The sequence below is a fragment of the Lithobates pipiens genome, unplaced genomic scaffold (genome assembly GCF_037356315.1).
Source record: "Lithobates pipiens isolate NorthernLeopardFrog02 unplaced genomic scaffold, aLitPip1_a1.2 Scaffold_8, whole genome shotgun sequence".
Taxonomy (NCBI): domain Eukaryota; kingdom Metazoa; phylum Chordata; class Amphibia; order Anura; family Ranidae; genus Lithobates; species Lithobates pipiens.
Window position 1 is genome coordinate 614,129,433 of NW_027507903.1, and position 14,508 is coordinate 614,143,940.

Genomic DNA, 14,508 nt, shown 5'->3' on the forward strand with positions numbered 1-14,508 from the left:
CGATCAGTGCCCATCACTGCCACCCATCAGTGCCCATCACTGCCACCTATCGGTGCCCATCAGTGCCGTCTCATCAGCATACATTAATGAAGGAGGAAAATTTTATAACAAAATATAAAATATATATATATATATATATATATATATATATATATATTTTATTTTTTTAAATTCAATGATTTAAATTTTTTAACAAAAAAGAAAAACCGCAGAGGTGATCAAATACCGCACCAAAAGAAAGCTCTATTTGTGGGAAAAAAGTTATAAAAATTTTAATTTGGGTACAGTTTAGCATGATCGCGTAATTGTCATTTAAAATGCATCAGCGCTGAAAGCTGAAAATTGGTCTGGACAGGAGGGAGCTTTAAGCGCCCAGTAAGCAAGTGGTGAAAAATGTACATATAAACTTGGATGTATATTTTAAAATATAAGCAGCATTTCAGATATAAGCGGGTTGGACTATATTTCAACACATTTCGTAAAGCAATGTTCACTTCTTCAGGAGATAGTCAAATCCAGTATATACACCAACATAGGAATCAAGGGGGAAACAAGATCCATAGGATTGTTCCCAGATAGGGCAGAGGCATAGAGGGGCACCCAAGGACACGCTCAGTTTGGGTGTTGAAGATAGGGTGGGCCAGCCAGTCCGGGCGCAAAGGGGGACCCAAGAAGACAGGACTGAAGTAGGTAAAGGGCTGTGTAAGAGCCTGTAGTACAAGTAACAATTGAGAAGTGACATCAGAATAGTGTGTCAGCAGCCCAAAGTAAAAATGTTTAATATCATGACATATGTTATGTTCATTGTGTCAATTTTTAACTTGAATATTTGAATATTTAGAATTTTATGGAAAGTGGTATTAACTTTTTTTTTTCCTAGGCGCAACTCTAAAAAGTCCCATTGGCACATTTTTTCCTCTTGCTATTTTGAAGTCTAAACTCATCTCTAGAATAAACTGTGCTGAGAAAAAAAAAACATTGGGGGATATCTCCCGGACTGCCTATTCAGTTCAATGAGCATCAAGGCCATACCTTCTCTAATAACCAGTTTGTCTCAGATAAAGCCTCAAACTTTAAACATTTCCATAGCTCTTTCATAAAGGTTGAGGAGCTAAGTCCCATAAACCAGTGGTTTGCAACCTCAGTTCTCAAGTACCCCCAACGGGCCATGTTTTCAGGTATTTCTTTACTTTGCACAGCTGCTTTAAATCAATATCAATGACATGGTATTGATAAGAGCTATTTTATCTAAGGGAAGTTCCCAAAACTTGGGGGTGCTTGAGGACTGAAGTTGAGAACCACCTCCGTAAACCGCAGTGTGTAAATGGAAAGAAAATAAGTAATTACATTGAGGCCTTTATAATTCTAAAAACACGTTTTGCACTTTTAGATATAAGACAATTAAATATTAGTACCCCCTGGTCATTGTCAAAAATAATGAGTTACGTATAGTGCTGGTGATTTTCACTAGGAACTATTTTCAGACAATACTTTAGGTTTTATTCATACTACAGCTCATCCATGAAAGGTAAGAACCAGTCTGTCCTGGATAAGACCTCAAACTGTACACATTTTCACAGCTCTTCCATAAAAGTTGACAAGCCGAGTCCTGTAATTCACTATGAGTCTACAGAAAAGAAGTATTCGTGTTAAGGTCTTCTTTAATCCAGAAGGATTACATCATGCAACTTCTGGTATTTAATGATAAAATATGGGTAGAACTGGTCATTGTCAAAAATAATGAATATTGTTGGGTCTTTAGCTTTGTTCACGCAAGAGTCATAGAGAAGGCTTGAAGCACACTCTTCATCTAACGGTGGTGGTCGGGTGTAAGAGTTATTACCCAATGTTGTACGCCCCACCAATACCTTGGCAAGAAACATAAAGTGGTGACCTTCGGGGGAGGCGGGAGCATAAGTGTGAGAGTAACTGGCATCCTTGGCAAAGTAGCTCCCTTTACCGTAAAGGGTTCCGTTCTTGCCTGACACACGTGGATCGAAGTTCTGATTAAAAATGGCCTCTATGTGGTTTGATTTTGTGCCGTGGAACAGGTAGCGCTCCAAGCAATCGTCTTTGGTTTCTCTAAGCATGCTTTGCATGAATTTTTTCTTCCTGTAAAATTTAAAAAGATAAACATATGACTGTTTGTATTAATGAATTTTACAAACAATGTATTCTCTAACGAAACTGCCCAAAAACTACATTTCAGTTTTTGGTAGATGCTGTGGATTTTAATTACGGCAGACATTTCTATGTTAGTGTTGTTTCTGGTGGTAAGGTTTTAAATTGCTATCTTTGTCTTCCTGCCGATAGAGAAGCACTTTCACTTTTGCTCACTTCATTAGCTGAGTTAACTGTGTTTTGTGTACTATTTTCTCCACTGCAGTGTATGGAATAAAAAGAACCTTTTTCTTGTTATCAATTTGTACTCACTGTCTCATCTGAAAGGTCTAGATTGAAGACTCCCTAACATGATTAGCCGCTTGCCAACCAGCCGCCGTATAGCGTTCGTTATACGGCAGCAGGCCGGCACTCCTGTGAAAATCGCCGCAATATACACCTATTGCAATTTTTTTTTACCATAAATATGTAGAAGAATTAATATCGGCATAAACTGATGAATACATTTGTTTTTTTATTTGTTTTTTTTAGATGTGTATTATAGCAAAAAGGAAAGAAAAAGTATTTGCTTGTTTATAGCGCAAAAAATAAAAACCGCAGAGGTGATCAAATACCACCAAAAGAAAGCTCTATATGTGGGGGAAAAAAAAGTACATCAGTTTTGTTTGGGTACAGCGCTGCACGAATGCGCAATTGTCAGTTAAAGCGACGCAGTGCTGAACTGCAAAAAATGGCCTGGCCATTAAGGGGGCAAATCTTTCCGGGGCTGAAGTGGTTAAATAATACCAATTACCGATACCTACCGACACTTTTTTGTTTACACTTCAGCTGTCAACAATGGAGAAAAGCGTTGAAAACTTATTTGCAAATTAAATAAATTTAATTTTTTTGTTAATTTTGCACTTTTTACATGTGAAACATGTAAATATATGTTAAAAAGGAAGTAAGTAAAGACAACAAAAACATAATGAGCTAGTATGCATAGCATATTAGCTCATTATGTATTACTTACCTCAGATTGAAGCCCCCGAAGCTGTCCTCGTCTCCCCCTCCCGCTGCTGACATGTCACCCCGGAGTTACTTCTGGCTAATCACAGCGCCGGAGCCACAATGATGTCACTCCTGCACATGCGTGTGGGAGACACAGGTAACGGCACGCAGACTGATGCAGCGGCACATAGGTGCCATTGTGTAACTTTGCTCTAGTGCGCATGTGCCGATGTCATCGGCACATGTAGGGGACATCTCCTAAACCGTGCAGGTGTAGGAGATATCCTGGTTAGCTACAGGTAAGCCTTATTATAGGTTTACCTGTAGCATAAAGATTAAAAATAGGGTTTACAGCCACTTTAAAGGTTAAAAAATATTAACAAAGCAAACAAAAAAATACATTATTATTAATTATTAATAGTTTATGAAATAGAAGTGAACAAAAAATAAATCAGCAGCAAAATAATAATTAAATGGAGAAGGAGAATAAGGAGTTAATTCGGCTAATTCAAGTAAATTAAGTGTTAATAAGGGGTTAAACAAAGGAACAATTTAAGAAAAAAATAAGAAAAAAACTGCTTGCCGACCACCCCATGCATATGTACTGTGGGGCGGCAGCTCCTACAGGCAAAATCACGTACCTATACATTATCTATAAGAGGTTCTTTCACACAGACCGTGACCTCTTTTATTCATATTTATTTCATGAAACACTGCAGTCAATTCTATTTATGTGCACTATTGCCTCTTGTTAAATAGTCCAATACCTCCTTTACCCACTCCCACACCCTATTTTCCCATATAGCGCAGCACTATTCTATTCGTTGTGCGATCGGATCGTGTTGTCGGAAAATCCGATCGTGTGTGGGCTCCATCTGACTTTTTCTGTCGGAATTTCTGACACACAAAGTTTAAGAGCTGGATCTAAAATTGTCTGACAACAAAATCCAATCGTTTAAATTCCGATCGTGTGTAGACAATTCCGACGGACAAAGGGCCACGCATGCTCAGAATAAATTACGAGACGAAAGCTATTGGCTACTGGCCTGTTTATAGTCTCAACATACTTGGTTTACGTCACCTTGTTCTGAACGATCAGTTTGGGCCAAAATCCGTAGGAAAAAATCAGACGGATTTTGTCATCGGAATGTCCGACCATGTGCACAGGGCATAATAGTTCTCCTTGTATAGTGACCAAGCATCTTCACAGACTGATAAGAAATGATAAGACGGACATACTGTGAGTATTTTATCCACTGGAAGTAGTTCTGTATTCGGAAGACCTCCAGGATGATGTACTTGGATTCTGCCATTGTCTTGTGGAAGTAGGTGTAGATGTATGCGTACTCACTATCTGTGTAGGTTACAAGGCTCTTTTCGTAGATAATGTTTCGATTGGTAATGATCCAGGTCTTGGGGTAATCATTAGCTTCATCAGGATGGCTTCTAAACATTTCCAGCGGATTTCGAGGCCAGAGAGAATGAGATAAGTTTCTATAAAAGAACAATAAAAAAACGTGCTGAGACATGGAAATACCTGTTTTCTTCTTCGTTCAGCTGGTCATATTGTAGGACCAAAAAAATAAACCAACCTGAATGATCTTTTTATGAGCAATATACAGTGCCTTAAAAAAAGTATTCATACCCTTGATATTTTCCACATTTTGTCATATTACCACCAAAAACGTAAATGTATTTTAGGCTGGGTTCACACTGCTGCGGCTACGAGAACTGGATGTGATTCGCACCGCACTGCAAATCACATGCGATCTCTGTGCGATGCAAGTTCAGCCATACAGATAGTATGGCTGAATTCGCATCGCACCCGCCCCCAAACTCGCACAGGACCCTTTTTTTGGTTCGCAGCAGAATCGGATCGCGTGGGTGTTCACACCATGCAATCCGATTCCTGTCCGAGTTTGCAGATCGCACTGCGATATGTGAACTGATCTGGGGGTGTCATTAACGTTTCACTGACACTCCCAGCAGTTCGCATAGGGCAGTGTGATCTGCCGCCGGGAGGTATGCGATGCGGGAACCCGCCGCGGATTCGTGGCGTTCCCGCATCGCTGCAGTGTGAACCCAGCCTTATTGGGATTTTATGTGATAGGCCAACACATAGTGAATAATAACACTATACTAGTCCCCTTGTATTTCTACATGCTCACGAGTAATGAGGAGATTATGCTGAAAGACCCAGTATATACAGGTCCATTTGCAGAGGTGTTCTGGTAAGTGGCCATCTATGTGGGAACGCACGCTGGTGGAAACGGTGATGGCGTAGGACAGTCATCTACCACTTCTGAAATATAATCTCACGGGGAAAGACGTTGCTCTATTTATATTACTTTCCGCTAGAAGGACTCTTTTTAATTGAAATATGATAATCATGTTTGGCATGTGATGTATATTGGTATAACAAGAGTTTTTTTAGTTGTAAGCTCTTTTAGAGATCTGAGTAACCACTCGGATTGTGTAATGGAGCGCTGTTAGTGTTTGATTCGTAGGGCCAACCACATTGTATAGTATTGTCTTTGTATTTATAACATCTGCTAAGCACTAAAGAGGAGAGAGCACCTTATGGTGCTAATTGTTTAGAGTTTGCAAGTTCAGCTGAACCCATAGGTGCGCTGGGTTCAGGTTTATATTTTATATATTATATTTTATATTTTAGAAATCCCTGAAAATGTGTTTAACACTAACAACAACTTACTAAGCCATCCACAACTCGGCCCCCAGCTACAACACTAACCGTGTCTCAAAATATCAACCTACTTGTTCTTTTTGTTTCTCCCAAGACCTTCTGCTCTCTAGTTCCCCTTATCACCACCTGCCATGCCCGCCTCCAAGACTTCTCCAGAGCCTCTCCTATCCTATGGAACTCCCTACCCCAGTCTGTCAGACTATTTCCTACTCTGTTTACTATTAGACGATCCCTCAAAACCCCTCTATTCAGCCTATTCTGCCTTCACCTAACAACTGTACTTTCATTTTCTCCATCAGCTCATCCCCCCAACTACCTTTTCTATCACTTGGGGGGGGGGGGGTGTTGTGCTCGAAGAGGAGATGTGGTAGAGGCTAGGAAGGAGGATGGGGGAAATTTGTGCTGGGGGGTGGGGGAGGATTTGTGCTAGGAAGGAGGATGGGGGGAAATTTGTGCTGGGGGATTTGGAGTTCGTGCTAGAAGGAGTGATTTTTTTTGGAGGGGGGGTGAAATTTGTGCTGGGGGATTTGAGGAGAGAGAAGATTTAAGCTGGAAGCGGGGATGGGGGGGGGGATTTTCGCTGAGAGGGGGGATTTCAGCATGGGGGCGGATTTGTCCTTGGAGGAGGTATAATGCCCATACATCTTGAGGGGGGTGGCAGTTTCACATGTTCTCCCTGGGCTCTAGATGACCTTGTCCTAGCACTGAGTACATTGTAGCCAATAACGGTCAGTACAGGAGGTTATTAGCTGACAAGATGTCGGGCAGGATCAACAGGTATTTTTTTGCATTTATTAAACAAACATAACAAAATGCTTTCAGTGGTATATTTAACAGACCAAAAGGAAGCCAATAAGGGAAGCTCTTTTTTTAGCGTTTACATATAGTGGAACCTTGGATTACGAGCATAATCCATTCCAGGAGAATGCTTGTAATCCAAAGCACTCACATATCAAAGCAAGTTTCCCCATAGAAGTCAATGGAAACGTTCCGCATTGACTTCTATTGCATGCAATACCACATGTGGCCAGAGGTGGGGGGGGAATCAGAGAGCCTCGGAAATACTCGGGGACAGCTCGGCTGAACTCGGAAACCCTCGGAAAGGCTCGGAAACACTCGGGAATGGAGCATTTCCGAACGGCTCCGAACCGTCCCCGCACCTCTGGCCAAATGCATAACTGCACACCACATTAGCTTAAATTCTGCTCGTTTTGCAAAACAACACTCGCAAACTGAGTCAGAATTAAAAAAAAAAAGTTGCTCGTCTTTCAAAATGCTTGTTAACCGCATTACTCATTAACCAAGGTTTCACTGTACATTGTGAAGTTTGTATGTTACAAAAGGAGACACTATCAAGGAAAAAATTGTTTTGATGTGTGTTTTCACCCTAAGGGCTCATTTACACTTGCTTCAACTTTAACACGCATTGACAACTTCCCACCCAAGGCCATCATATGATGTTTGGTAATTTGAGTGGAGATATCGGTATGATGGGTGCAGCTGTAGGCATCATACAGATATCTTCTTTTTTCTGCCGGCGATTCCCTACACGGTAAAAACAATCATAGTAGCTGTTTAGCCGGGTGCTTGTTTTTACAGGCGGCGGGAGGGGACTCCCCCCTACCACCACCCTCCAGTGCTTCTACCATCTCGACTGTGCAATCGGTGAGCCGGAAAATGAATCAGCTGGCAGGGGCCGTTTACCATAGAAAAGACTGAGGACCAGATGGTGCCCGGCAGTCTCTATGACCTTCGGGGGCCAGCGTGATGTTATGATATCACACATAGCTCCCAACTGTCCCTGATTTCGAGGGACTGTCCCTGGTTTGGAACAAAGTCCCTCTTTCCTCTTCATTTGACCCTCATTTTGGTCTGATCTATATAGTTGTATATGAAAGTATATAAAATGCACTTTTTATCTTTCAAAAAGGGTTTCCCAGTGCTAAACCTTTCATTTAATTTCTAAATTGTTGCATTTGTAAAACCCAGTATAAAGGAATAGCAGTGGTAAAAAAAATACATTTGTGGGTATAACTAAGAATTTTTATTTGTATTATTCCCCTTTAAGGGGCCGTGGCAAGGGATGTGTCCTATCCTATGCCTACATACAGTACTTTTTCTCAGGGCCGAGATGGGGGGGGCAGGAGGGGTGGCTGCCCTGGGCACTGTAGTATCATATAAGGAGGGGAGGTGCCACAAGGAGATTGGGGGGATTGTGCTGGGAGGGAGATTTTAGGGGCAACAGGGGGTATGTATTGTTGTAGGAAAAGGAAAGGATGATGGGAGAAAGAAGATTTGTGCTAGGAGGGGGGATTTGAAGTGGGGGAGAAGATATGTCCTAGGAGGGGACATGTTAAGGGTAGAAGTTTTATGCTAGGAGGAGATACACCTGTATCTACCCTTTATTGCTGGTGTTCTCTAATACAGGCATCTGCAGGTGTTAAAGTGGGCGTTGTGTTCCTCCAGCACAGTATACACCTGTAGCTACCATTTATTGCTGGTGTTCTCTAATACAGGCATCTGCAAGAGTTAGTGTGTGTTGTGTGCCTCCAGCACAGCACAGTGTACACCTGTATCTACCCTTTATTGCTGGTGTTCTCTAATACAGGCATCTGCAGGAGTTAGTGGGTGTTGTGTGCCTTCAGCACAGCACAGTATACACCTGTATCTACCCTTTATTGCTTGTGTTCTCTAATACAAGCATCTGCAGGAGTTAGTGGGTGTTGTGTGCCTCCAGCACAGCACAGTATACACCTGTATGTACCCTTTTTTTGCTGGTGTTCTCTAATACAGGCATCTGCAGGAGTTTAAGTGGGTGTTGTGCGCCTCCAGCACAGCATACACCTGTATCTACCCTTTATTTCTGGTGTTCGCTAATACAGGCATCTGCAGGAGTTAGTGGGTGTTGTGTACCTCCAGCACAGCACAGTATACACCTGTATCTACCCTTTATTGCTGGTGTTCTCTATTACAGGCATCTGCAGGAGTTAAAGTGGGTGTTGTGTGCCTCTGGCACAGTATACACCTGTATCTACCCTTTATTGCTGGGGTTCTCTAATGCAGGCATCTGCGGGAGTTAGTGGGTGTTGTGTGCCTCTAGCACAACACATTGTACACCTGTATCTACCATTTATTTCTGGTGTTCGCTAATACAGGCATCTGCAGGAGTTAGTGGGTGTTGTGTGCCTCCAGCACAGCACAGTATACACCTGTATCTACCCTTTATTTCTGGTGTTCTCTAATACAGGCATCTGCAGGAGTTAAAGTGGGTGTTGTGTGCCTCTGGCACAGTATACACCTGTATCTACCCTTTATTGCTGGGGTTCTCTAATGCAGGCATCTGCGGGAGTTAGTGGGTGTTGTGTGCCTCTAGCACAACACAGTGTACACCTGTATCTACCCTTTATTGCTGGTGTTCTCTAATACAGGCATCTGCAGGAGTTAGTGGGTGTTCTGTGCCTCCAGCACAGCACAGTATACACCTGTATCTACCCTTTATTGCTGGTGTTCTCTAATACAGGCTTCTGCAGGAGTTAGTGGGTGTTGTGTGCCTCCAGCACAGCACAGTATACACCTGTATCTACCCTTTATTGCTGGTGTTCTCTAATACAGGCATCTGCAGGAGTTAAAGTGGGTGTTGTGTGCCTCTAGCACAGTATACACCTGTAGCTACCCTTTATTGCTGGTGTTCTCTAATATAGGCATCTGCAGGAGTTAGTGGGTGTTGTGTGCCTCCAGCACAGCACAGTATACACCTGCATCTAACCTTTATTGCTTGTGTTCTCTAATACAGGCATCTGCAGGAGTTAGTGGGTGTTGTGTGCCTCCAGCAAAGCAAAGTATACACCTGTATCTACCCTTTATTGCTGGTGTTCTCTAATACAGGCATCTGCAGGAGTTAAAGTGGGTGTTGTGTGCCTCCAGCACAGTATACACCTGTAGCTACCCTTTATTGCTGGTGTTCTCTAATACAGGCATCTTCAGGAGTTAGTGGGTGTTGTGTGCCTCCAGCACAGTATACACCTGTATCTACCCTTTTTTGCTGGTGTTCTCTAATACAGGCATCTGCAGCCTTTACAGTGGGTGTTGTGTGCCTCCAGCACAATATACACTACCCAATTGCTGGTTTTCCTATCTCCCTGAAGGCCATTACTATGTCTGGAAGGCCAACAAGGAGAGGCAGACAGTCATGAGCCAATAAAAGAGGGCAAGCGGGCTCTGTGTCTAGAGAAAACAGTGCTGGTCGTGGACGCGGTGCATCGTCATCAGCACGTGGCCATGGGACACGCTTGTCCTTATTTTCGGCAGCTGGACATGTTGAGCCGCATCATGCTGAAGACTTGGTAGAGTGGATGACCAAGCCCTCCTCATCCTCTCTCACCCAGGCTCAGGGTACTAGCAAAGCAGCTGCCAACGCGTCCTCTTCCCTCGTCTCAATGTCATCAGTCACTCCTTCCCTAGACCCACCATGTCCTCCTGAGGAGTCCCCCAAACTGTTTGAGCACAGTGTTGGGTTCATGCTCCAGGAGGATAGGATGCCCAGCATTTTGAAGGCTCTGATGATGATACCCAGCTAGAGGAAAGCAGTAGCGTGAGTGCAGAGAGAGGGGATGCTCAAGAAGGACAGCAGTCTGGAAGTCATGTTCCACCAGCTGCATCATACTGCCAGGTTTTCTCCAGTGATGAAGAGGGAGCGGATGATGAGGTCACTGACTCCACATGGGTGCCTGATAGGAGAGAGGAGGAGGAGGCACATCTCCAACTAGGCAGGATGCCCTCCGGGGGCCAGCCTAGGGGCAGCACACCGACTGAATCACACCACAGAGCTCTGCCTGTGCAGGGCGCTGCCTCTGCTTGTTATTCCAAAAGTTCTTTGGTGTGGGCCTTTTTTGAGACCAGTGCATCAGATCGCACATTGCTATTTGCAACATATGTCTCAAGCGTATCTCATGTGGCCAAAATATCAGCCGCTTGGACACCACATGCTTGACCAGACATATGTTGACCTGCCATGCAGCTCGTTGGCAAGCGTACCTTTAAAGACCCACACCAAAGAACAGAGCGGACCTCTCCTTGCTCCTCATCAGCTGGGATCTCCACCCCACTAGAACTTCAGTCCTCTCTGAAACCTGCACTGAGAGGAATGAAGGTGTAGAATTAGGTGTGTCACAGCCAAGTACTTGTGGGCACTCTGCTAGCAGTACACCCACGTCCGATTGTAGCAGGCAAATTTCCCTGCCCAAGCTGCTGGACCATTGAAAGAAGTTCACTGCCAGCAATCCACATGCCCAGCGGTTGAATGCTAGCTTGGCTAAATGGCTAGCACTTCAACTGCTGCCTTTTCAGTTGGTAGACTCGGCCCCCTTCCGTGAGTTTGTGCAATGTGCGGTTCCTCAGTGGCAGGTCCCCAAATTCCTTTATCTCACGGAAGGCGATTCTGGCTCTCTACCGGCATGTGGAAGGCAATGTCTTTGCTTCGCCGGACAGGTCAGTCAGCGCTAAGGTGCATATTACTGCTGACTCATGGTCCAGCAGGCATGGACAGGGAACTTACCTACCTTTCACGGCTCATTGGGTCACTCTTCTCGCAGCTGGGAAGGATGCAGGACAAGGTGCAGTAGTGTTGGAGGTTGTTCCGCCACCACGCCTCCAAAGTGCTACTGCTGGTTATGACACACCTCTCTCCTCCACCCCCTCCCCTTCTTCTACCTCCATGGCCTTTTCCAGTGCTCTGTCCTCGGAACCAGAGGTGCTTCGTAGGCGTTCAAGGGGCTATGCAAGTATGCAGGCAAAAAGATGACATGCCGTGCTTGCGCTAGTTTGTTTGGGGGACAGGAGCCACACTGGGGCAGATATTTTGTCAGCTCTGCAGGGGCAGGCCAAGAGGTGGTTGACCCCATGCCAGCCTAAGCCAGGAATGGTGGTTTGCGACAATGGCACCAACCTCCTCTCCGCCCTCCGACAGGGACAACTGACTCATGTGCCCTGTGTTGTTCACGTCCTTAACCTGGTGTTGCAGCAGTTCTTGGGCAGGTACCCGGGCTTACAGGATGTCCTGAGGCAGGCCAGAAAAGTCTGTGCATTTCTGCCGATCATTTGATTTTTGTGCTCGGCTGGCTGAGCTCCAAAAGGAGTTGAACCTGCCCAAGAACCGCCTTATATGTGACATGCCCACCAGGTGGAACTCAACGTTAGCCATGCTGCAGCGGCTGCACATGCAGCAGAGGGCCATCAATGAGTACCTGTGCGACTACATCACCAGGACAAGGTCAGGGGAGCTCAGTTTTTTCCCCACGCCAGTGGGGCATGATCAGGGATGCATGCACTGTATTGTCACCATTTGAGGAGGCCACGAGGATGGTGAGCAGTGACAGTGCATGCATCAGTGACACTGTACCTCTTGTCCACCTGTTGGAGTATACGCTGCGTGGAATAATGGACAGGGCACCAGAGGCAGGAAGAGGAGGACTTCCTTGCCTCTCAAGGTCCCCTTTATCCAGACAGTGTTCCTGCTGTCCCACCCATCACACAGGAAGAGGACGAGGAGGAGGAGGAGGAGGAGGCTTGCGTCAGCATGGAGGTGGAGCCTTATATGTGACATGCCCACCAGGTGGAACTCTACGTTGGCCATGCTGCAGCGGCTGCACATGCAGCAGAGGGCCATCAATGTTTTCTTGTGCGACTATAGCACCAGGGCAGGGTCAAGGGAGCTTGTTTTTTTTTTCACCACGCCAGTGGGGCATGATCAGGGATGCATGCACTGTATTGTCACCATTTGAGGAGGCCACGAGGATGGTGAGCAGTGACAGTGCATGCATCAGTGACACTGTACCTCTTGTCCACCTCTTGGAGCATACACTGCATGAAATAATGGACAGGGCACCTGAGGCAGAACAGAGGCAGGAAGAGGAGGACTTCCTTGCCTCTCAAGGCCCCCTTTATCCAGACAGTGTTCCTTCTGTCCCACCAATCACACAGGAAGAGGAGGAGGAGGCTTGTGTCAGCATGGAGGTGGAGCCTGGCACTCATCATCAGCAGCAGCAGTCTTTTAGGGATGATTTACAGTCCCAAGAAACATGTGGACTTGTACGTGGCTGGGAGGAGGTGGCTGCGGATCATGTTGTCCTTAGTGACCCAGAGGACTCCGGACCGAATGCCTCAGCTAACCTACGCTGCATGGCCTCCCTGATCCTGCAAAGCCTGCGGAAGGATCCTCATATTCTTCGGATCAAGGAGAGGGACCATTACTGGCTGGCCACTCTCCTTGATCCACGGTACAAGGGTAAGGTTGCGGACCTTATCTTGCCACCGCAGAGGGAGCAGATGATGAGACATCTCCGGGAGGCCTTGCAGAAAGGTCTGTGCAATGTTTTCCCAGAGACTGGGAGGTTACAAACTCCTTGTCCTGGACAACATTTTGCTGAGACTTCGGTCAGTCAGAGAAGGAGCGATGGAGAAGGTGGCCGTCTGACCGATGCGTTCAGACAATTTTTTACTCCACAGCCCCAAGGTATGATTGGTTCCAGCAACCATCGCCAGCGTCTGATTTACATGGTGCAGGAATACCTAGGGACAAGGTCAGACTTGGACACCTTTCCCACCGAAAATCCTCTGGCTTACTGGGTCTTGAGGATGGATCACTGACCAGAGCTTGCACAGTATGCAATCGAGCTACCAGCCTGTCCTGCATCCAGCATTCTATGGGAACGCACCTTCAGTGCTGCTGGTGCGTCTGTCCACCGCCTCGGTTGATCGACTGACCTTCATAAAGATGAATCAGTCTTGGATCACCACCAGCTACCAAGCACCTGAAGCTGATGTAACCGAATAATTTTTTTTGAAATGTCACATCCCTTCAAGACTGCCTATGCTGATGTTAAATGACTGTCCTGTTATTTTTTGTTATCCTCTTCCTCCTCAATGATCCTGCTGATATCTTGGAAGAACACTTTTGGTTCTGGGTGATGCCACCAGTCCAATTTTTCAGCCCCTGTTTAACAAGGGCATGTAATTAAAATTTTTGATGCAATGCTATGCAGCAGGGCTCATTCCTGCACTCCAACTAGAGTATATGGGAGAGGTTGCAGTTTTATGGCACCAGCACCAGTGCCTAAGGCCCAATTGTTCAGCCCTTGTTTATCAGGGGCATGTAATACAATTTTTGATGCAATGCTTTTCAGCAGGGCTTATTCCTGCACTCCAACTAGAGTATATGGGAGAGGTTGCAGTGTCGTGGCACCAGCGCCTAAAGCCCAATTTTTCTGACCCTATTTCACAGGGGCATATAATTACAATTCTTGGTATAATATTTCACAGCAGGGCCCGTTCCTGCGCCCCCACCGAGAGTAACTGTGAGGACTTATAGTGTTGTGGCACCAACACCGCAACCACCAAAGGCCCAATTTTTCTACCACTGTTCAACAATGGCATGTAATTACAATTCTTGATATAATCGTTCACAGCAGGGCGCTCCAGCACCCACCAAGAGTCACTTTGAGGGCTTACAGTGTTGTTGCAACACCAACACCTTAGGCCCCCATTTCTGCAGAGCATATAGGGCAGGCCCCTACTTTCAAACATCCAACTTACAAATGTCTCCTACTTGCAAACGTATGATGAGGGCTTACCACCCTCTCAGTACACAGTACAACATTTTAATCCCCATACTCCCAATAGGCCACAGAGGGGGAGAG

The 14,508-nt window shown here is 45.4% G+C and overlaps 1 protein-coding gene across 1 annotated transcript in view; it reads right to left on the reverse strand.

The window, feature by feature from the left end:
- Positions 1 to 909: 909 nt before the first annotated feature.
- LOC143961392 (protein mono-ADP-ribosyltransferase TIPARP-like) overlaps positions 910 to 14,508 on the reverse strand; it is a 31,478-nt gene continuing 17,879 nt past the window's right edge. Inside the window, 2 exon segments of the mRNA XM_077470660.1 lie at positions 910 to 2,112; positions 4,351 to 4,605. Of these exon segments, the coding sequence (XP_077326786.1) occupies positions 1,662 to 2,112; positions 4,351 to 4,605 (706 nt within the window). The 3' untranslated portion in view covers positions 910 to 1,661.